The 21,706-nt window shown below is 41.7% G+C and overlaps 1 protein-coding gene across 6 annotated transcripts in view; it reads right to left on the reverse strand.

The window, feature by feature from the left end:
- The window catches only part of COL14A1 (collagen type XIV alpha 1 chain), a 225,961-nt gene that overhangs the window by 92,202 nt on the left and 112,053 nt on the right, over window positions 1-21,706 (reverse strand). For all 6 annotated transcript variants that reach the window (XM_065903379.1, XM_065903381.1, XM_065903380.1 and 3 more), the window contains exons 23-25: window positions 19,582-19,698; window positions 7,125-7,271; window positions 2,947-3,003 (exon numbers count right to left, since the gene is read on the reverse strand). In XM_065903379.1, the coding sequence (XP_065759451.1) occupies window positions 2,947-3,003; window positions 7,125-7,271; window positions 19,582-19,698 (321 nt within the window). The remainder of the gene's footprint in view (window positions 1-2,946; window positions 3,004-7,124; window positions 7,272-19,581; window positions 19,699-21,706) is intronic.

Below are 21,706 nucleotides of genomic sequence, written 5' to 3' on the forward strand. Positions count from 1 at the left end.
ACTACACAACCATAACCTACACAACTACACAATCATAACCTACACAACCACACAACCATAACCTACACAACTACACAACCATAACCTACACAACTACACAACCATAACCTACACAACTACACAATCATAACCTACACAACTACACAACCATAACCTACACAACTACACAATTATATATAACCTACACAACTACACAATCATAACCTACACAACCACACAATCATAACCTACACAACCACACAATCATAACCTACACAACCACACAATCATAACCTACACAACCACACAACCATAACCTACACAACTACACAACCATAACCTACACAACTACACAACCATAACCTACACAACTACACAATCATAACCTACACAACTACACAACCATAACCTACACAACTACACAATTATATATAACCTACACAACTACACAATCATAACCTACACAACCACACAATCATAACCTACACAACCACACAATCATAACCTACACAACCACACAATCATAACCTACACAACTACACAATCATAACCTACACAACTACACAACCATAACCTACACAACTACACAATCATAACCTACACAACTACACAACCATAACCTACACAACTACACAACCATAACCTACACAACTACACAACCATAACCTACACAACTACACAATCATAACCTACACAACCACACAATCATAACCTACACAACCACACAATCATAACCTACACAACCACACAACCATAACCTACACAACTACACAACCATAACCTACACAACTACACAATTATATATAACCTACACAACTACACAATCATAACCTACACAACCACACAATCATAACCTACACAACCACACAATCATAACCTACACAACCACACAACCATAACCTACACAACTACACAACCATAACCTACACAACTACACAACCATAACCTACACAACTACACAATCATAACCTACACAACTACACAACCATAACCTACACAACTACACAATTATATATAACCTACACAACTACACAATCATAACCTACACAACTACACCATTATATATAACCCACACAACTACACAATTATATATAACCTACACAACTACACAACCATAACCTACACAACTACACAATTATATATAACCTACACAACTACACAACCATTACCTACACAACTACACAATCATAACCTACACAACCACACAACCATAACCTACACAACCATAACCTACACAACTACACAATCATAACCTACACAACCACACAACCATAACCTACACAACCATAACCTACACAACTACACAATCATAACCTACACAACCACACAACCATAACCTACACAACTACACAATTATATATAACCTACACAACCATAACTTACACAACCACACAATCATAACCTACACAACTACACAACCATAACCTACACAACTACACAATCATAACCTACACAACTACACAACCATAACCTACACAACCACACAACCATAACCTACACAACTACACAATTATATATAACCTACACAACCATAACTTACACAACCACACAATCATAACCTACACAACTACACAACCATAACCTACACAACTACACAATCATAACCTACACAACTACACAACCATAACCTACACAACCACACAACCATAACCTACACAACTACACAATTATATATAACCTACACAACTACACAATTATATATAACCTACACAACCATAACTTACACAACCACACAATCATAACCTACACAACTACACAACCATAACCTACACAACTACACAATCATAACCTACACAACCACACAACCATAACCTACACAACCACACAACCATAACCTACACAACCACACAACCATAACCTACACAACTACACAATCATAACCTACACAACCACACAACCATAACCTACACAACTACACAACCATAACCTACACAACCACACAATCATAACCTACACAACTACACAATCATAACCTACACAACTACACAACCATAACCTACACAACCACACAACCATAACCTACACAACTACACAACCATAACCTACACAACGACACAATCATAACCTACACAACCACACAACCATAACCTACACAACTACACAACCATAACCTACACAACGACACAATCATAACCTACACAACTACACCATTATATATAACCTACACAACTACACAGCCATAACCTACACAACTACACAACCATAACCTACACAACCACACAACCATAACCTACACAACCATAACCTACACAACTACACCATTATATATAACCTACACAACCACACAACCATAACCTACACAACTACACAATTATATATAACCTACACAACTACACAACCATTACCTACACAACTACACAATTATATATAACCTACATAACTACACAACCATAATCTACACAACTACACAACCATAACCTATACAACTACACAACCATAACCTATACTCCCAGACTACACAAACACTGTTCCTTGGCAAACATGTACCATTCTGGTATTTTCAATGAAACAACTATGAAAGAATTCTGTTTGAAAATCTACTCTGTGCAGATTCTACTTTTAGATGATTTTTGAGTATATTTGACATATGACACTGCAAAAGTTTAAAGTGCAAAATATATTAATTTGATTTATGTTTCTAATTTACATTTGTATATATAATTTACACTGTATACAATGCATATTAATTTACATTTACATATTGTAATTTGGCTGATGTAATATTTAGCGCCACTATCTCAGCACGTAATTACAGCACTATACCGTCGCTACATTCACGCACTGCACAGTAGATCTCTGTCTTACTTACTACTCACTGCTGATCTGTACCCCCAAGGGTCTGATAAAAGCACTTGTATTAAGGGGAAACTATCTTTTATTAATACCTTGGTTTTTAAATGAAGAAACAAACAAATCCAACAGAAGTCCAAAACCCAAGATCACATCATGATCGCATTATATTTTTACCTTCTTTTGCTGGTGGGATTGTTGGAGGGAACGTCGGTGGTTGAGTAGGAAGCGATTCTGAAAAGGAGAGAGCAAGCATCAGTTAATCGTATCCTCTGGGAAGACAGGGAGGTCATGGAGTCGTAACTCTCCAGGGGAGTCAATGATTCTGACAGCTGTCTTCTCTGAGAACTGAGTGAATTTAGGGCCCACTCTAAATCAGCCTAAGCCCATGAAAGTTGGTTCCAACCACCTCCCCAACCTCAGACTGAAGGTTTGAAATGCCACTTGCCACAGTTCAATTTACCCAGAGGGAGTCAGTGCAATCAAACCGTCAACTTAAAAGTGGTTTCAATGCTTATTTAAGGCAGGAACCCTGCCAACCTATTTCAGATTCGTCTCCGGCTGCTTTCACACATAAAGTAACTCCATTCTGCCTAAGGATGGACCATCAATCCATGTTCAATAGCACTTCCTCCCTTTTTACCCTGAATTCTCAGGACGTGGTCCCCAAGAGAGCCTGATTCACCCTCGGCCACGGTCTGAGAGCCAAATAGCATGACATTGGGAGGCTGCAGTGCGTCCTGATCAGCTTAACCTGGGTGAGGAGGGGTGAGAACTGTGTCAAGCATGGAAGTGCGGTTTGGTTAAAGGCCATGGATATAGTCACATAAGAGCTGTGACTTTCCCACCAATTCACATGCAAAGTACCAGCAAGTGATGGCATCATTAAGTGGATTAAACATCCCAATATTATTTTTTTGCATATTCTCTTTTTAAATTTTTATTTTACACTAAAGAAAACTTGGCAATATTATTTTTCTTATCCCAGTATAACCCAAGGGAGAACTCTCAACTAATCACAGCCCTTCACACAGGGGGATGTTTAGCCTCTGGAGACAGTAAGCGCCAAATGGTTGAAAGGATTTGAGCTCAGGCAGACTGTTTGCTGTGAACGTTGCAAAGGGAGAGCCTTCACTGGCAGGGGGATTGGAGGAGATGAATTTTAAGGTCTTTTCCAATTCCAGGAACCAATAAACTAACATTATTTGAGTAAAGCAATTCAGCATTTAAAGGGATGAGGTAACTGTATTATTGATATAGAAAAATATTTGAGTTATTATATGAAATGAAGCAGAATACAACGGTATGATCCCATCTGTGAAACAGAATTCTATTTAACTGATTAATACAGGTTTATCTATATATATCTATACAGTAATATATCTGACACACACACAGCTACATACAACAGGCAGAATTTATTGAAAGAGATCAAGCTGGTATAAATGAGTTTTGGGGGGAAGAAAAATGAGAAAAGGGGGGCGCTCCCTGGTGGCCTGTGGTTAGGATTCGGCGCTCTCACTGAAGAGGCCCAGGTTTGATCCCTGGTCAGGAAACCACGTCACGCGGCACACAGCGTGGCCGAAACATGAAAGGAAAACAAAACAAGAGCAGGATGGCCAACGAAGGAAGGTGACCGCACACTTCGCACCTTCTGCTGCATCATTACAGACAAAATCACTGTGACTTTTTAAAGGCAATTCTTGGCAACTAAAAATTTTCACAAGTAAAAACATTTGAGACATTTTAGTATAAAACTAGGATTGCAAAATGTTTTTGAAAGCACTATAAAATGTTTCTAAACCCTAAAATCTGTGGAAGCAGCTGGTCGTCTTTATAATTGTGCATTTTCTTTAATGTGAAAAGCTGAGATATATCACAAGTTCAGTCAATAAATTCAAGAACCAAATCAATGAGTGCCTGTGGCAGCCAGATCAATATGTTTGGTCAGAACATCTGGCCCCAGAATCTCTCGGGTAAGAAGAACCACAATGAACTGGGAGAGCGTTTATATCCTCTACACACAGATGGTCCTTGTCCTCAAGTCTGGGAGAAGCTGTCACAGAAGAGGGAACAGTCTTGATCTGCATTTGCTCTGGGAGGTTGAACTGGAGCCAGTGGGGAGAAGCTCTACAATGACAGATGTCCCCACAGAAGGAAAATATTTACATCAAGCTGAGCTTTCCAAATGAATCCTGGGCTGGTCGTTAACAGTGGTGAGGTTAAGGTTAAGGGAAGTTGAACTTGACCAGGGGCCCCAAACTCAAATATTTTTAGAGGTCAGGCACATAATGAATGGGAGCAAAGAACTCTGCCTCAACATTCAGGAATAACAAACTTCAGAGCATGCACACTGTCCAAAGACGCGGCAGTGACTAGGTTTCTTTACGTTTAGCTGCATGAGGATGTGCGAGCCCTGTGTTGTCAGAGCTTTCAAATTTTCTAGAATACTTTAAAACTTAAAAAAAAAAAAAAAATGGCCCAGAGAAAACATGCCTGATGGTAGCTCTAACCCCATGACTGCCCGCTTCTTTCTGACTTTCAGGAAGACAGCAAGAGGGACTTCCCTGATGGCCCAGAGTTAAGACCCCAACTCCCACTGCAGGGGCGCAAGTTCACCCCTTGCTGGGGAGCTCAGGTCCTGCACGCCGCACGGTGCGGCCTAAAAATTTTTTACTTAAAGGGAAAATGTAAGAATGATACCAAAAATATTTGTTCAATAAAATAAAATGCAGTTGCAAAGTCCTCAGCAGGGTCTTTCCAGTGGATCTTTATCATCACCAAACTAAGCTAAAAGAGACAGTATTTAATTTTATTGATAAGCAAACAGCAGCTCAGAGACGTTAAACTGCCCAAGGCAACAATGGAAAAAGGACCCCAATCAAGCTTTTTAGACTTTAAATCTCAAGCCCTAACGGGCCCCTAATAATTTCAAAACTATATAATCCTCTACCCAAAAAACAAATTCTAATGAGCAATAAAATGCAAGAAATGACTGCCACATTCTCCAACGTGGATAAACCTCAAAAACATACGCTAAGTGAAAGATATCGGACACAAAAGACTACCTGTTACATACTTCCATTTATACGAAATGTCTAGAAAAGACAAATGTATAAGAAAAGAAAGTAGACTGCCTGGAGCTGACAGTAGGGAAGAGGACTCGCTGCGAATGAGCCTGAATGATCTCCAGGTGGATGGGAGTGTCCTGACGCTGAACTGCAGTGATGGCTGCACAACTCTTGAAATGTACCAGAAATCATCGAGTTGTACACTTAAAATGGGTGAATTTTATGGAATGCAAATAATACCTCAAAAATACACATGTGATGTAAAATGTTGACTATTTCAGTGTTCTGAAATAAAGTCCTCGTGTTGGAAAGTAGATGATTCCATTAGCTACACTTTGGCTTTCTGTGTTTGAAGATTATATATTGATAGTGGGTTTTTTTGTACATTCAGAGAAACTGAAAGACCTGTACACCTGAGTAGTATAACTTTCTAAATGTCAGATACAGGATGGAGGGGCTATCAAAAAAGCCCCTCATCAGCCACCTATTCAGACACCAGTCCCTGAGGATTTCTAGTTTAAGTTCAAGACACGGAGTTGGGGACACACAGGTATCTCCCAGAATTCAGTGCCATTCAAAGCATTTTAATGCTTATGGCTTCTAGGTCAGGAATCTTTGATGCAAAGGACACGGAGCAGTTGGTACCTTCCTCGCTCTTCAGAATATGTAGAAAGTGCTTTGCTTTCTTCTGTACTTTGCCTTTCCCTTCAGCGCGTCAGATTTCCTGCCAACTTGGAAAAAGCGTCAGAGCCTCTTCAGGAGGCAAGGCCGGGGGCGGCCAGCGGGCACGTCCTGGCTCCAGTCCCACCCTGGAGGCTGGAGCTCTGAGCGTTGCTGCGGTGTCAGGACCCAGGCCTCACACTCCATCGCACACTCCCCCGCCACAGATGTTCCCGGCGGAGCATCACAATGGGGGCCATTGTTCCGAGCACTTTGCCGCCCTAGGCCTCACAGCCCCCGCGACAGTGGGCGGAGGACAGGGACATCCACACAGACGCCAGCGCGGGCCACGGGCAGTGGGCACAGGGGATCGGATGGGGACACGTGTAGATCCCTGGCTGACTCATGTCAGTGTGCGACAAAACCACTGCAATACTGTAAAGTGATTAGCCTCCGACTAATAAAAATGAATGGGAAAAAAAGAGCAGCGTTTGTATTACAGATATTCCAGGGCACAATGACTAATGCTTTTCTAGATGCAATACGTTTTCTGAACCAAAACCATATTCCTAAAATACTGTTTGTTCATGGATACAGAAATCACGAGAGAACACCTTGACTTACGTGTTTTTCCCGTTACGCTCACGCTGGGTCCCTCCATCTCCTGGAGCTTTGTGTAAACACTGATCTTATATTCCGAATCAGGCTGAAGTCCATAGAAGCAATGCCTGTTTGTCCCGCCACCCAAAGTGGATTCTTGCTTTTGTGTATCTATAATAAAAACAAAACATAAATGAACCAAACATACATACATGAATTAAAAAAAAAAAAATAGCCACCAATAGATGATTTGCTTCTAAAATACTTAGTATGTACGGCCTATTCAGATAACTCCAGAATGAATTAAACTTGTTTGAGTAATTGTATCTTATTTAAAAGAATTAATATATCCACTTTTTTAATAATTGAAAATTGTATTTTATATGTTCAGAAAGGGGACTGTAGTCAGTGTAAAAGGCTGTTGAGGACTTAACAAACAGAGAATTGTTCCTGTTTATAATTATATGCACACATCTGACTGATCTTTTGGACAGGTGTGGAGGCGAATATATTTATTTTTCAAAAATTAGAATTCCCAATATGATTCTGAGAGCTTATTTTGGTTCCAGGCTCTGCGTGTGCGGGCTAAGCGTTTTGGTCGCGTCTGATGCTTTGCAACCCCACGGACTGAAGCCCGCCAGGCTCCTCTGTCCACGGGATTCTCTAGGCAAGAATCCTGGAGGGGGCTGCCATGCCCTTCTCCAGGGGACCCTCCCGGGCCAGGGACCAAACCCTTGTCTCTTACGAGGTCTCCTGCATTGACAGGCAGATTCTTCACCCCTAGTGCCACGAGGGAATACCACCAGGCTCTGTGCTTGGTGTTTAACGATAAAAATAACAACAAAGGTAACAACGGCCAACATTCACTTAGCATTCACCACGCACCAGGCACGATTCTAAGGATTTTACATGTATTAATTCATTTGATCCTTATAATACTTATAATTATCCCCAATTTAAAGACAAGAAACTGAAGACCAGAAAAATTAGTTTGCCCAAGTCCATATACTAAGCAGCTGAACTAAAATGTAAATTCCAAACTTAGAAGTCCAGTCTCAGAGGATGGTGCTTTAATCTCCATCAATATACCATGTGCTGGGCTAAGTCACTTGAGTCGTGTTTGGCTCTCTGCGACACCATGGACTGTATCCTGCCAGGCTCCTCTGTCCGTGGAATTCTCCAGGCAAGAATACTGGAGGGGGTTGCCGTGCCCTCCTTTAATATATCATAAAATAAGCTAAACATGTGATTTTTCCAAAATGAAAGAGTGGGAGAACTGGTGAGTGCACCTGAAATTAGTGAGCACCACAGTTGGGAGGTCAGACGAGCGGCCTCACAGCTCAGCACTCCACCACCTCACTGGCCACGGCTGCCGGCCTTGGTGCCTCTAATTACTGAAGAAATTCAAACGGGTTTTCTTCATAAGCACAGAGTACTTAATGTTTTTTTAACCGCATGGAGAATTGGTTTTTAAAAAAAGTATTACTGCTACCACTGAAAAAAACTATCATGCAAATTTCCCTCTAGAATGATTTTCCTCTGATCCATAAATTTCACCCATCTGGTCAAACTTTAAATAGCTTTATTTACAGGAATTAAAAAAACAGTATTAAAAACTACTCTGATAAAAACATTATACTTATTAAGTGGTTAAATATAAACAAAATATAAAAAATATTAAAGAATACCAGCTGTTTTTTTTAAGCATAAAATAGCAAAATTGTTGAACAGTGATTTTGGTCTATTTTGAAAGTGTAACAAACTATTACATTTCAGTCTCTATTTTACATACATATATGAACAAAAATATATTTATTATAATACACAAGTCAGAACAAACATGATATACATCATTTTAATTCAGTTCAGTCACTCAGTCGTGTCCAACTCTGCGACCCCATGGACTGCAGCACGCCAGGCCTCCCTGTCCATCACCAACTCCTGGAGTTTACTCAAACTCATATTCTCGAGTGGGTGATGTCATCCAACCATCTCGTCCTCTGTCGTCCCCTTCTCCTCCCACCTTCAATCTTTCCCAGCATCATGGTCTTTTCCAGTGAGTCAGTTCTTCACATTAGCTGGCCAAAGCATTAGAGTTTCGGCATCAGTCCTTCCAATGAATATTCAGGACAGATTTTCTTTAGGATGGACTGGTTGGATCTCCTTGCAGTCCAAGGGACTCTCAAGAGTCTTCTCCAACACCACAGCTTAAAAGCATTAATCCTTCAGCACTCAGTTTTCTTTATAGTCCAACTCTCACATCCATACATGACCACTGGAAAAACCATAGCCTTGACTAGGAAGACCTTTGTCAGCAAAGTAATGTAGAGACATTACTTTTTAGAGACAGTTTTTTTAATATGCTGTCTAAGTTGGTCATAGCTTTTCTTCCAAGGAGCAAGCATCTTTTAATTTCATGGCTGCAATCACCATCTGCAGTGATTTTGGAGCCCAACAAAATAAAGTCTGACACTGTTTCCAATGTTTCCCCATCTATTTGCCATGAAGTGATGGGACTGGATGCCACAATCTTGGTTTTTTGAAAGTTGAGTTTTAAGCCAACTTTTTCACTCTCCTCTTTCACTTTCATCAAGAGGCTCCTTAGTTGCTCTTCACTTTCTGCCATGAGGGCGGTGTTATCTGCATATCTGAGAATTTTTATATTTCTTCCAGCAATTTTGATTCCAGCTTGTGCTTCATCCATCTCGGCATTTCTCATGATGTGTTCTGCATATAAGTTAAATGAGTACGGTGACAATATACAGCCTTGATGTACTCCTTTCCCAATTTGGAACTGGCTCTAACTGTTGCTTCCTGAACTGCAAACAGATTTCTCAGGAGGCAGGTAAGATGGTCTGGCATGCCCATCTCTTGAAGAATTTTCCACAATTTGTTGTGATTCACACAGTTAAAGGCTTTGGCATGGTCAATAAAGCAGAAGTTGATTTTTTTCTGGAATTCTCTTGCTTTTCCTATGATCCAACAGATGTTGGCAATTTGATCTCTGGTTCCTCTGTCTTTTCTAAATCTAGTTTGAACATCTGAAAGTTCACTGTTCATGTACTGTTGAAGCCTGGCTTGGAGAATTTTGAGCATTACTTTACTAGTGTGTGAGATGAGTGCAGTTGTGTGGTAGTTTGAGCATCCTTTGGCATTGCCTTTCTTTGAGATTGGAATGAAAACTGACCTTTTCCAGTCCTGAGGCCACTGCTGAGTTTTCCCTATTTGCTGGCATATTGAGTGCAGCACTTTCACAGCATCATCTTTTAGGATTTGAAATAGCTCAACTGGAATTCCATCACCTCCACTAGCTTTGTTCATTGTGATGCTTCCTAAGGCCCATTTGACTTTGCATTCCAGGATGTCTGGCTCTAGGTGAGTGATCATGCTATCATGTTTACCTGGGCCATGAAGATCTTTTTTGTACAGTTCTTCTGTGTATTCTTGTCATCTTTTCTTACTATCTTCTGCTTCTGTTAGGTTCATACCAATTCTGTCCTTTATTGTGCCTATCTTTGCATGAAATGTTCCCATGGTATCTCTAATTTTCTTGAAGAGATCTCTAGTTTTTCCCATTCTATTGTTTTCCTCTATTTCTTTGCACTGATCACTGAAGAAGGCTTTATCTATGGACAAATCCTGATTTTTTAAAAATGTAATTAAAGTAAGGCCATCTGTTGAATGGAATCTGAAATTTACTTTTATAATTGTCAATATTAAAGAGCTTCAAAAGTGATCTTTATAATATAATATTTAGTAATATATTTCTTTGAAATGATATAGGTCTATCTCAATATTTTCTTTATTAGATATTATACAAAATGATGAAATTGAAACTATTTAAAGTGTTTGTGAGGTTTTAATTGCTGTGAGAGGAACTTAAGAGTAAGAAAATATCAGTAAACCCTGCCTTCTGCTTGGCTGATGTCCAAACTCAGCCTTGGGTTTCTGGGCTCAGAACCCCATAACAGCACTTTTATTTTGACCCTTACCACTCTGGAGCCTCCTGCAAACTTCTGTGAGTCACGTGTAATACAAACATTTCCCAAATCCTATGCATGGATCATCTTTACCTATCTTCACAAAAACTTGTGAGACTCTCCAGGAATTCTAGAAATGTACTTTTCTGTCATTTCCTCTATTTCTCATGAATACCCATGCACTTTATAGACCCTTGACAACAGTATAAATAGGTTTCACTGCTACACAACAAAACAAAACCTACAAATCATTGGAAAACTGGAACAAGCACTGTGAAATTAATAGGCAACAGTAACAGGTTGCTCCCAAGGCTAACAAAGAGGGGTTGCATGAATGGGGGTACATCCATGTTGCTTTTGGCATTTATGATTCATGGCTTTGCCTTAAAGAAAAACATTTAAACTGATTTAAACGATGACTAATTTCCTTGACCCCTTGTGCCAAAAGCCAGAAGTTAACTTTGTTTTTTTGGAACAAGGGGGAAAATCTGTCATTGAGCATTCATTCTCATGAAGTCATGCTAAATACATTCTTTGGGTGACCGCCATGCCACCAACTTGACTCCCAAGTGTCTCAGGAGTGGTTACTGAGATCTACAAACAAAGAAGTTCCCAGATCTGGTAAACTCAGTTGGAATTTGAGTCATGAAAGTTCATGGTTCATGCTTTCCACTCTCTGGGTCTTTCAAATCCTGTGACCCCCAAACATGGTATCAGTGCTTCAAAACATTTTAATCTCGGGAATAAGCTTCGTTTCGTATGCTCTTTTGTTTTGGGATCTGGTCCCTAATAAGGTAGGCTCTCCACTATGCTGCAATTCTCTATTCTGGTTAATAAATGACGCAGAAAACTAGACATTTCAGTACCTAAAGATAGAAGACAAGGTGAGCATTTTTGAAACTTAAAAAAAAAATCAGGCTAAAAAGAAATTTACCAAGTTAATGGGATTAGGGGGGCAATACAGTGTGAGGTACATCCAACCTCAGGTGCCACGTCAATTCAAAAAGAGAGGGACAGGGAGACAGGACTCTGCTGTGTCTGTAGAACTGACGGAGGCTCTCATGGGTTTCCGAGGTACTCAAAACCAACCCAAAGCCTCTGAGACTCTGCTCCGTCCTACAGTTAACCAAAAGCCTACAACTTAATTTGGAAAGTCTAATGCCTGACTCAAACGCAGAGTGGATTTCACGCTCTCTTGAGAGGACTTGATCCTTCTGGTAATCTTTCTTTTTCTCTTTTCTTCTTGGCTATGAAAAAACTGTCATAATATTTACATGAGTAGAGGACAGCTGTTGTTTTTGCCTGTCTTACATCTGATCTTTCTTTCATTGAACCCATCCCTTCCCACATCGTCTTTTGACTTGGGAAGGCCTGAGTAAGAACGCCCACCTCTCCCCAGACACAGGCTGGGAAAAAGCCAGGTCTCACTTGCCGTTGATTCCATGCCTGTGAACTCAGTGATAGATTCAGGGGGATGCGACCCAAACCAGGCCAACTTGACTCAAGGTCCTGGACTTTTGTGGGAATTACTGAGAAAGAAGAGCTTTCTTTTAACCAAGACGATGAAGCTGAAGCTAGGAGGATGCACGTCTGGACTTGACCGGGGCCAGCTCTCAGACTGATTGAGAAGGAAGGCGGAGGGCAGAGAGCGGGGGATGGGGCCCGCTGAACCCCCGCGGCTTCCACGCGCCTCAGGCAGACGCTGGGGGACGTCTCGGGGTGCTAGGCACAGGGTAGGCAACCTTGCTACTCGACGTCTGCTATTTGTGCTTTTTACCATTGGCAGACTAAGCAGGCACCCCTGACGGCACAGCCTTGCTGCTTTATTCACAAACGCCTTGGGGATTTACAGGCATGACCACAGGTAAGGTCCTCAAAAGAAGTCATCTGGGGAAACGGGAGCCCAGAGAACAACACTGACCAGCTGTCGGGTTAGAGCAGAAACAAGCCTGCTCACTTCATCTCAGAGATCGGACATGGGATTTAAAACACACACAATGAGAGAGAGAGAGAGAGCGCCACCCGTCAAACGTGGGGGTTTGGCAGTGTGGACACACGTGCCAAGTCGCTTCTGTCCTGTCTGACTCTGCGACCCCGTGGACTGCAGCCCGCCGGGCCCCTCTGTCCACGGGATTCCCCAGGCACGAACGCTGGAGCGGGTTGCCATGCCCTCCTCCAGGGATCTTCCTGCCCAGGGACTGAGCCTGCCTCTCTTCCGTCTCCCACATTGCAGGAGGGTTCTTCACTACCACGCCGCCTGGGAAGCCCAGGAGTTTGCCAGAGGCATTCAGAAATAAGCCAGCTTGGGGTAAGGCTCTTCTCTATCACATGGAGAAATTGGGTCCCAAGTCTCTCTGGCTGAAGCGGAAGGACTGACATTTCTGCAGAGGCAGCACGTGTAGCCAGCGGGAGGTGTCACAGAGCTGAATAGTGGAGCCCAGGGACTCAGGCACCCGTGGAAGAAGGCACATCTGATCACATGTCCTTCGACAGCAGTGGTCAGGAATCATGATCACATCACTCTGTGAGATAAAGAAACTCAACCTAATTCTTCCCCAGTGCAAAGTGGAAGACTTCAAGGCATGAATTAGAAGGTGGCGATTAACACATACACAGTAATATACATACAACAGACAATCTACAAGGACCGACTGTATACACTCAACACTCTGTAATAACCTATATGGGAAAGGAATCCAAATAATATATATATGCATATGTACAACTGAATCAGGTGGCCGTACACCCAACATAGACATGACGTTGTAAGTCACCTGTATTCCAGTATACAATAAAAATTAAATTAAAAAAAAAACCAAAGTGGAAAGACTTCCCTGACCTAAACTGTGTAAGTTAAAATATTTAAACATTTTCCCTACATTAACTCCTCACCCCTGGCCGTCAATTTGAATCTGTTGCTGTCTAGTTGGTTAATAATATGCAACTGGACACCTGAGTGAATGAGATGTGGGCTAACTGGGCTCATAAATTGTTCAGCTATAACTGCTGATGAAAAATAAACTGGACAACATTTTTATTCACTCTTGTTGAATTGAGACTGTTGAGGCTCAGTTGAAAAGGTTTTTGGCAGCCTGAAAATAATACTGGCGAAGTACAAATTAACTGGAAGATAAGAAGGAAGCGGGGACGCGTATTTCAATAAAAAACTTGGCTTCAGTGAGAGTTGTGTGTGTGTGTGTGTGTGTGTGCGCACGTGTGCATGCATGTGTGTGCGCGTGCACTTGCATGTGTGCGTGTGCATACATGTGTGTGCATGCATGTGTGTGTGTGTGTGTGTGTGTGTGTGTGCATGCTCAGTCGTTCGGTTGTGTCTGACTCTTTGCAACTACATGGACTGCAACCTGCCAGGCCCCTCTGTCCATACAATTTTCCAGGCAAGAGCACTGGAGTGGGCTGACATTTCCTTCTCCAGGGGATCTTCCCAAGGCAGGGATCGAACCTACATCTTCCACATCTCCATCACTCGCAGGAGGATTCTTTAAACTGAGTCACCTGGGACGTCCACCAAGAGCTTATTGAGGTTTTAAATGACCAGATCAATATTATCAGACACATCAATCATATTGTCTGATAAGAATCCCAATGCTAATTGTAAAAGCATTTAATAATAAAAAAAATACTGATGGGTTTCACTAATTCCTTGATAAGACAGTTTTGATGTCTTTATGTCAATCTGTATAAATATGATTTTCAATGAAAGCTAATGCATATCTAAAGGAGCCTCTGTCCCACTCTGTCAACTTCTTAAACAGTATCATAGTTAAAAATACTCTGGGGTAATTTGAATGTGTGATCCTTATAGTTACTATTTTGTTTAACAAGTACCACCAAATGTGATAAATGTTAACCGCTCTATATTAAAGTGAGACTCAGCTAGTCTTAAAAAGATAAATGAAACATAACTCGTCGAGATTTTACAGGTGTTGTCAAACAGTTGCCTGTCTCTCATCTAATTAAGCTTCAGTTCAGTTCAGTTGCTCAATCATGTCCGACTCTTTGCAACCCCATGAATCACAGCACGCCAGGCCTCCTTGTCCATCACCAACTCCCAGAGTTTACTCAAACCCATGTCCATTGAGTTGGTGATGCCATCCAGCCATCTCATCCTCTGTCATCCCCTTCTCCTCCTACCCTCAATCTTTCCCAGCATCAGGGTTTTTTCCAGTAAGTCAGTTCTTACCATCAGGTGGACAAAGTACTAGAGTTTCAGCTTTAGCATCAGTCCTTCCAATGAACACCCAGGACTGATTTCCTTTAGGATGAACTGGTTGGATCTCCTTGCAGCCCAAGGGACTCTCAAGAGTCTTCTCCAAAACCACAGTTCAAAAGCATCAATTCTTTGGCGCTCAGCTTTCTTCACAGTCCAACTCTCACATCCATACATGACCACTGGAAAAACCATAGCCTTGACTAGACAGACCTTTGTTGGCAAAGTAACATCTCTGCTTTTTAATATGCTGTCTAGGTTGGTCATAGCTTTTCTTCCAAGGAGTAAGCGTCTTCTAATTTCATGGCTGCAATCAACATCTGCAGTGATTTTGGAGCCCAACAAAATAAAGTCAGTCACTGTTTCCACTGTTTCCCCATCTATCTGCCATGAAGTGCTGGAACTGGATGCTATGATCTTAGTTTTCTGAATGTTGAGCTTTAAGCCAACTTTTTCACTCTCCTCTTTTACTTTCATCAAGAGGCTTTTTAGTTCCTCTTCACATTCTCCTATAAGGATGGTGTCATCAGCATATCTGAGGTTATTTATATTTCTCCCGGCAATCTTGATTCCAGCTTGTGCTTCTTCCAGCCCAGCATTTCTCATGATGTACTCTGCATTTAAGTTAAATAAGCAGGGTGACAATATACAGCCTTGACGTACTCCTTTTCCTATTTGGAACCAGTGTGTTGTTCCATGTCCAGTTCTAACTGTTGTTTCTTGACTTGGATACATGTTTCTCAGGAGGCAGGTCAGGTGGTCTGGTATTCCCACCTCTTGAAGAATTTTCAACACTTTGTTATGATCTACACAGTCAAAGGCTTTGGCAAAGTCAATAAAGCAGAAATAGATGTTTTTCTGGAACTCTCTTGCTTTTTCAATGATCCAGAGGGTGTTAACAATTTGATCTCTGGTTCCATTGCCTTTTCTAAATCCAGCTCAAACATCTGGAAGTTCATGGTTCACATACTGTTGAACCCTTGCTTGGAGAATTACTTGGCTAGCGTGTGAGATGAGTGCAATTGTGCAGTAGTCTGAACATTCTTTCACATTACCTTTCTTTGGAACTGGAATGAAAACTGGCCTTTTCCAGTCTTGTGACCCCTGCTGAGTTTTCCAAATTTGCTGGCATAATGAGTGTAGCACTTTCACAGCCTCATCTTTTAGGATTTGAAATAGCTCAACTGGAATTCCATCACCTCTACTAGCTTTGTTTGTGGTGATGCTTCCTAAGGCCCACTTGACTTTGCTTCTGGGATGTCTGACTCTAGGTGAGTGATCACACCATTGTGAATATCTGGGTCGTGAAGATTTTTATTGTCCAGTTCTTCTGTGTATTCTTGCCACTTCTTCTTAATATCTTCTGCTTCTGTTAGGTCCATACCATTTCTGTCCTTTATTGAGCCCATCTTTGCATGAAATGTTCCCATGGTATCTCTAATTTTCTTGAAGAGATCCCTAGTCTTTCCCATTCTATTGTTATCCTCTATTTCTTTGCACTGATCACTGAGGAAGGCTTTCTTATCTCTGCTTGCTGTTCCTTGGAACTCTGCATTCAAATGGGAATATCTTTCCTTTTCTCCTTTGCTTTTCACTTCCCTTCTTTTCTCAGCTATTTGTAAGGCCTCCTCAGACAGCCATTTTGCCTTTTTGCATTTCTTTTGCTTGGGGATGGTCTTGATCCCTGCCTCCTGTACAATGTCACAAGCCTCCGTCCATAGTTCTTCAGGCACTCTATCAAATCAAACCCTTAAATCTATTTCTCACCTCCACTGTATAGTCATAAGGGATTTGACTTAGGTCATACCTGAATAACCTAGTGGTTTTCCCTACTTTCTTCAGTTTAAGTCTGAATTTGGCAATAAGGAATTCATGATCTGAGCCATAGTCAGCTCCTGGCCTTGTTTTTGCTGACTGTATAGAACTTCTCCATCTTTGGCTGCAAAGAATATAATCAATCTGATTTTGGTGTTGACCATCTGGTGATGTCCATGTGAGGAGTTTTCTCTTGTGTTGTTGGAAAAGGGTGTTTGCCATGACCAGTGTGTTCTCTTGGCAAAACTTAGCCTTTGCCCTGCTTCATTCTGTACTTCAAGGACAAATTTGCCTGTTACTCCAGGTAGCTCTTGATTCCTACTTTTGCATTCCAGTCCCCTATAATGAAAAGAACATCTTCTTCGGGTGTTAGTTCTAGAAGGTCTTGTAGGTCTTCATAGAACCGTTCAACTTCAGCTTCTTCAGCATTACTGGTTGGGGCATAGACTTGGATTACTGTGATATTGAATGGTTTGCCTTGGAAACGAACAGAGATCATTTTGTCATTTTTGAGATTGCATTGAAGTACTGCATTTCATGTAAACTCCAGGAGTTGGTGATGGACAGGGAGGCCTGGTGTGCTGCAGTTCATGAGGTTGCAAAGAGTTGGACACGACTAAGTGACTGAACTGAACTGAACTGCATTTCAAACTCTGGTTGACTATGAGGACTACTCCATTTCTTCTAAGGGATTCCTGCCCACAGTAGTAGGTATAATGGTCATCTGAATTCAATTCACCCATTCCAGTCCATTTTAGTTCACTGACTCCTAAAATGTTGATGTTCACTCTTGCCATTTCCTGTTTGACCACTTCCAGTTTGCCTTGATTCATGGACCTAACATTCCAGGTTAAGCATCATTTAAAACCACTACAAAATCCAAGTGATTTGTCTTGACTTTTCCTTATTCGATGTTTATTGCACATTAAAGCCACTCCCGTATGCTCAGCCAATGTCTGGTTAAAGGGACCCTTTACAGGATCACACACACGGAATCAAGTAATTAGTGGCTTATTAGCACCCCTGAGGGAACAAAGCCTTGGTTAGCGTTGGCAGAAATCTCTTCTTGTGTTTCTATCTTGTATTTTCAGCTCATTTCCAGCACTCTACTAAACTCTTAGTACTTTACTAAACTATGCTTTCCACTTCCTGGGTTAGATTAAAAGTGAGATTTCTGCATTTCAAATATAGTCATGGCCAGGTATGTGTGCCACTAACTACACACAAGTCCCATCCAGACCTGAAAAATCAGCCCTTTCCACTACTTTTAAGAGAGGAAACCACTATCACTTATCCAGAAATAGAAAAATAATAACAATCATGAGGACGTCCCTGGTGGTCCAGCGGATGAGAATCCACCTGCCTGTGCAGGGGACTTGGGTTTGGTCTGGGAAGATTCCTCATGCCACGGGGCTCCTAAGCCCATGAGCCACAACTACGGAGCCCACGCTACAACTCTGAAAGCCGGGGAGCCAAGTCTGGGCCTCACAAGGGAAGCCGCCACAACAGCAGGCCCACACGCCGCAGCTCGAGAGCGGCCTCCACCGGCAGCAGCTAGAGGAGAGCCTGCCAGCAGCGATTAATTAACCAATTGTTTTAAAATTAAATGACCTTATAAGCAAATGTGGAAGACTAAAAAATGTCATCTGGAATTCTGTAAAGTCGGCTCTGTCCCTGCCCGCCAAACAACAAGACGATCTTTGCTACTGACAATACAAATCTGATCAAATAAATTTTCATTATTTGATCCATCTTCTGAATATTATTCATGCTGATAATGAGAAAAGAAGATTAACAGTTCCTGGAAACTCATTCTTGGGGAATCAGTCTTTTGTTCTTCTTCTTGATACTTTTACTGAAAATAAGCAGACATTTCAAGTGTTTCACCTTTGAAGCCAAATCGCAAACTGTAGATGAACTTGAGAGCTGTGATGCTGAAGTACTGCCCGTGGATAGCACAGATACAACTCTCATCTCCTGAATGAGAGTTTGCTGCTCATCAATTATCCCCAAAAGTAAAAAAAAAATCACTGAGAGAAACATTGAAGTCAAACCTAGATCTCTACAGAGTAAAGACCAAAATAATAGCACCATACAGTTTTAAGATATGTTATCAGTCTTGCCTCTGCAACTCCTACCACCAGCTACATTTCCTGGGTGTTTAATAAGTACAAAGCACTGTTGCAAATATTTTACACAGATTAGCTTAATCCTCAGAGAATGCCCAAGATCCGCACTATGGTTCTACCTATTGACCGTAAACGGAGAAATGGAGGTTTGGAGAGATTGAATACCTGGCTTAAACAGTCACCCTGACTCCACATCCTGCACGATCGGAACATAACATTGCCTCCTCAAGCAGAATGCTTCTGTCTAAAGTTCCCTGTGTGTTGTCCACAGTAACTTGCACAGAGTACGCGGGTGCGTGGCAGAAGCGTGGGTGATGGGTCACACTTACCCTGGCGGGATTCCAGGACCACCCTGTAGGCGGTGGCATGACGCTGCACCTGCCAGTGGGCACACAAGCTGGTCATCTGGATCGCATCCGCCTGAAGGTCGGTCACACCCAGAAACACTACAGAGAAACAGGAACACGACTCGGTCAACTGCAGAAACGCCACAATCATCCCCAAGTCCAAAATCAACTTTGGTAAAATTCGAATTCAAGGTTCCACAGCCAGCGGTAGGAAACCCACCAAGTTACAACAAATCAGTACAGAAAGGATAGCTATTTTATGACTTTAAAAAGCAGTTGCAGAATGTGATATATGATAGGGTTTGCCTGTTTTCTGTAAACAAAAAAGAAAACATATATCTGGAAAAAGCCAGTTGCGATGGATGGTGAAATTATGGGTGATTTTAAATCTTCCCTCTTCATTTATTTATGCTTTCAAAATATTCCTCAATTAATATGTAATACTTTCATAACAAAAACGTTAAATACAATATGTACTCATCAACCACTGAAAGAAAGTCATGGTTTAAACAAAACGGAAGATGAAAGAGGACAAAACAGGAATTACTCAAACGGGAGCAGTTCACACACGCTGGCCTTCAAAACACGACTGAATGGGAACGAACAAATCTTTGAAAATTTAAAAAGGAAAGATTTAACACAGAAAACAAAAAATGATTAAAAATACATGAGTTCTTATTAATCTTAGAATGAACACAGTTACATACCAAAATTATTCACAGGGAGTTTATTTGAAGAAGCAGTAAAAGTACCGTTTCTCCAATTGAGGACTAAGGATTTAGTGTTTACCACTTAGATCCAAGCAGAAAAAGCAGAAAATTAATAATAATTTACTTTTTCTTATGACCTCTGCCTTCATCCACATCATTCTCTTGTACTTTCTCTTTCTTTCAGTCACTTCATAAAATTTAAAAATAGCTTAAAATTATTTTTCAAGATGATAAAAATAATCTGGACTAGTAACAATTTGCATCATGACATTGCTCCTTTCTGCTGATCAGCAAAGGAAGACCACTTTTCCTAAGTCAATGAAAAAACCCTCTCCCCCGACAAAAAAAGGAAACCAAGAATGACTTATATACCCACACTAAATTTTAAAAATACCACGAATCAATTTATTTTCCATTTTACAGGGTTTTATTATGCTTGGGAGAAAGAGAGAAAGCAAGCCAATCTAATTTTTACCTTAAGGATAGATGATAAAACAATTCGATACTTTTGTTATTTTAAAATACATTTGGAATACTCACCACATTTACTAAAGAAGAGAAGAGGGGTGAAACGGAAGGAGGTGAGCAGAGAGACGAGGACAGAGACGAGGAAGAGGAAGGAGGCAGGGCAAGAGAAGGTCAGGGGCAGAAGGACCTGCAGGGTCAGCAGGGCGACCCTGAGAGGAAAGGATGAGCTGGAGCGGCGGAGACGAAGGTGGAGGCGCACAGGGGACTCGCGGGGTTTCTGAGCAAGGCTGTCGGGCGGCGATAACGGCACAACACACGGAGACACGGGCTACTGCGGGCCTCCCTGGGGGCTGGGAGGGTAAAGAGCCCGCCTGCAGTGCAGGAGACCCAGTTAGATCCCTGGGTTGGGAAGGTCCCCTGGAGGAGCGCATGGCAACCCACTCCGGTGTTCTGGCCTGGAGAATCCCATGGACAGAGCAGCCTGGAGGGCTACAGTCCACGGGGTCGCAGAGTCGGACACGACTGAGTGACTAACACTTCCACTCCATAGTACCTACACTATCGTTTCAATTGCCACGTACGAGTTAAGGACCAGAGGCCAAAGGCTTCCTAGCCCTGTTGAAGAGAGACACTATTTCTTTTCAGATTAAATGGATCACACATCTAGCTTTTTAATTTTAAAGATTTCCATAAAAAAGAATTCAGGAAGCTTCCTCTAATGAAAGGGCAGAGAAGAGAACGACAGAGAATGAGATGGTTGGATGGCATCACCAACTTGATGGACTTGAGTTTGAGTAAGCTTCGGGAATTGGTGATAGACAGGGAGGCCTGGCGTGCTGCAGCCCATGGGGTCACAAAGAGTTGGACATGACTGAGTGGCAGAACTGAACTGAGGCCCTATATAAAACACGGGAGGCCAGACACAGGCG

The sequence above is a fragment of the Muntiacus reevesi genome, chromosome 12, assembly GCF_963930625.1.
Source record: "Muntiacus reevesi chromosome 12, mMunRee1.1, whole genome shotgun sequence".
Lineage (NCBI taxonomy): Eukaryota > Metazoa > Chordata > Mammalia > Artiodactyla > Cervidae > Muntiacus > Muntiacus reevesi.